The sequence below is a fragment of the Morone saxatilis genome, unplaced genomic scaffold (assembly GCF_004916995.1).
Source record: "Morone saxatilis isolate NCDOM2014 unplaced genomic scaffold, NCSU_SB_2.0 Contig14, whole genome shotgun sequence".
Classification (NCBI taxonomy): domain Eukaryota; kingdom Metazoa; phylum Chordata; class Actinopteri; family Moronidae; genus Morone; species Morone saxatilis.
Window position 1 is genome coordinate 11,505,474 of NW_023339696.1, and position 3,533 is coordinate 11,509,006.

The window sequence follows — 3,533 nt, forward strand, 5'->3', positions numbered from 1 at the left end:
TGGAAGAAATTAAATATAATATTCATAAGTATGTTTTTTATTAGTGTATAATCACCTGAAAATAAGAATTGTTGTCAATGAGCTGTTTTATCTACAGACGCCGTAGGTCGCCTTCCATGACTGTCCACCACGTTGAACCGCCATGTTGAAATGTAAACACTATCTCTAAACTGGGGCGCTCGCAGGTTTTGCACATTGTACTTTCTCCTTTGTGTGTGGAACAGGAGGGTGAAACAAGGGAGTTGCAACCTACAACTGCACCACTAGATGCCACTGAATCCTACACACTGGACCTTTAAGGGTATTTTTTTTAAGTCACAAATTATGACGTCAAACAGAGACAACAGAGACCTATTTCATTTGGTGGCTGAGGGGCCCTAAACAGACACTTCACACACAAAGATGCACTTTACTGATCAAAACATCATCTTAGAATGACACTTACTGTTGTGTATTCGAAGTAGTAGAGGCAGTTGTCCGTCAGGATGAACCACCTTCTCTTCCAGGTTTTCACTCTGCCCCCTGACAGGAAGACAAAGAGGAGACAGGAAGTGTCACAAAGGCCGTAGTGACAGACTGGCTGTCTCCCATCAGGAAAAAGAGCAGGGATGTGACACTCATTCATAAAACTGGTCTACATCCACACACTTTGCTTTAAATTATGTTAATTATAAAGTAGCACTGTATGTAAATCTACCGACTCAGAGAAATTACTCATAAAGTGGGCAATTAAAAAAAGACCAAACAATGCATTTTACATCTCTGATTCATCATGTTTGCTCATTAGTTCACTGCTGTAATTCAATTTCCTATGTAAGAAGAAAAGCTGCTGGTCATCAACCACATGATCATGACATGTGACAATTAGACACACAGATCGATTCTTAAGATAATTACTATGCAGTACACGCCATTGAAAAGTCATTGTATAGTTGTACCGTCTAAGACAGGCTGGTTGTAGGTTTGTGATTTGTGTTAAAAGTGGATTTTCACATTTATATCCCATTATCATCTTTATTTAACCTTTATTTAACCAGGTAAAATCCCATTGAGNNAACTGGCCAAGAAGTGTATGCCAATTTATCTTTAGAGCTAATGTTTCTTTAATTTTAACTTTTATTTATTTTCTAAAAACTCACATAATAGTAATAATAACTTCACTTATATTGCATGATTCATACATAAGATGCAACACAAAGTACCTAACATGAAGTAAATAATCATGACATTTATGCTAAAGAAATAAAAACAAGGAAAATAAAACATGAGAACTTCTATATTGTTTATCTGATTTAAAAAAAGGAAGGAAAATGCTGCACGTCTCTCACATGTTGTTTTAAACACAGTGTTTCAGTTTAATGCTGCTGTACTGCTTCCACTGTGGTTGGAGGTTCAAATGTAAACCTGCGATTAAGAGAAAGTTCACTTTGACTTTCTGAAATATACAGACAAGCCAGTTTGAAGAAAATTGAAGCAAATTGAGTATATGATCACAATCAACCACCACTGTCTCTCCTGGATTAGTTAAAAGATGACTCATGCAACTGATAAATCATAACTGACTCTGCCTTTTCATGTTTCAAGGCAACAAGAAAAAGGAGAGCAAACAGCACTTGATATGTACCTAACATGGCACGGAAAGCACCCCTGAAGGAACACACATGTAGACAGAGACATTTAAGCATGACACACTGACTCACACACACACACACCAAACCCCAGAGCAAGTTCACCACCTCACGTATTAACTTGTGCAAAGAGAGAGAGCGAGCGCAAACGTAAGACACGTTGGTTTAAAGCAAGATTCAGCCTCTGGCAGTGACTGCAGAGCCGCGTGTTGGAGGAAAACACCACTCGCTTTAGAGATATAAAGCAGGGACAGTGGGGAAGCTCTCCTGATGGGAGAAACATGTACGGTGTGTACGCGTTTGTAAGTGTGTGTGTGTATAGGCTGTCAGGCACATTCAAATACAAACCTTTACACACACACTTGCACAAAACATGAATCAAAACACGTGCACATGAGCACTTTCTGATGACTTCCAGTGTGTGTGCTTTGACCTAGCATTCCTGATTAGTTCCTCTCAATACTAAGCATCCCTCATGGTCACAACACTTTTCACTGCAGCATTTCCTGCTTCGTGGCGCCTCACATGAGCCTATATGAGCCACACATAATTACAAAAGCCCCGGGTTTCCTTACATTTCAATAGACTCTGGCTATTGAATTAGCGTGGCCAAATTTCAGCTCAGCGTAGGGAGAGATTTGCTTAAAAAGGCATTTATTCCTTCACATCCTCCAGGGTTTATTTTTAGAGAGTTAAATTAGAAATATCATATAGTGAGAACTGGTGCGGGGAAATGGCTCCAGGGAGGAACCGTACTAGAATGTAATCATGTTAGGTCTGTGAGCCACAATGGGGCTATTTGCATTCATACTCACTGGTTTGATGAGACGACAGAGACGTTACCCAGAGTTAGAGGAATGTGCAGGTCAAAGCCAGGTGTGTATGTATGTGTGTGTGTAAACATAGTAATAAACCTGATCACCTGCAGTGAGATTGCCCCTTTAACCTTTGACAAACAATATCCAGGCTCTTAAACAGTTTTATGTCCAATAATAAATCTTAACGTCTTTAATGTAGTGTGAGCTGCAGAGCGAGGGAGCAAATCAAAAACATGTGCAACAAACAGGAAGAAATGGTAAAACAGAGCAGAAAAAACACCAAAAAACTGTATTACCTCACTGGGAAAGCATACATAGCTGGCACACGCGCACACAAACTCACACAGGGCAAATTATTACAGTGTGTGTTCCCTCCCAAACTACATTAAGATGATTTTCACAAGTCTGGATCCAGATGTGTAAACAATGCACAAGCACAAACAACATGCCTGTTCCATTTTTCACACATAAGAACTGATTGTGCCTTATGCACACTTCAGACCGTGCATGTACATGGTTTTCCCAACCTAGTGATTGTGGAAATTAAACATATGTAACCTTGTACCCTTGATGGGTAGTCTGAGCTACAGTTCCTGTTCGATAAATCTTCTTTAATTAACACTAACATGATGAGACAGTAAAACACCCAATGTCACTCTCTGCACTTGTTGTTACACTCATAACTGTCATACGCAAAACATCAGGTTTTCGAAATGACTGCATTTTTTTATGAAATCTTCCGAAAACTGGTAGAAGAATCAAATCAAATCAAATCAAGTTTATTTGTATAGCCCTTTACAATAGCCGAAAGGTACCCAAAGTCGCTCTTCACCCACCACACAGCCATCAAACAACAATACATACATACAGAACCATACAGATACAATCTAAAAGTGCTTGTAGTGGCTGGCAGCGCTGCAAGGGCAATTCAAGAAGCCTTCCAGAAATGCATAGAAAACACAAATGTATCCACAATTCCATTAACTACTGTAAACTGGGCGTTGGTTCATCGTCGAGACAAGGAATAGGTAGCGCTAATGCTCTGGTCAAGGGGTCCTTTAAATCCTTGCAGAAGAAGAAAGCGTAA

General features: G+C 39.6%; 1 protein-coding gene across 1 annotated transcript in view; it reads right to left on the reverse strand.

Moving 5' to 3' along the window:
• Positions 1-3,533, reverse strand: part of LOC118322982 (cytohesin-3-like) — a 37,048-nt gene that overhangs the window by 6,162 nt on the left and 27,353 nt on the right. Inside the window, 1 exon segment of the mRNA XM_035654872.1 lies at positions 446-522. Within this exon segment, the coding sequence (XP_035510765.1) occupies positions 446-522 (77 nt within the window).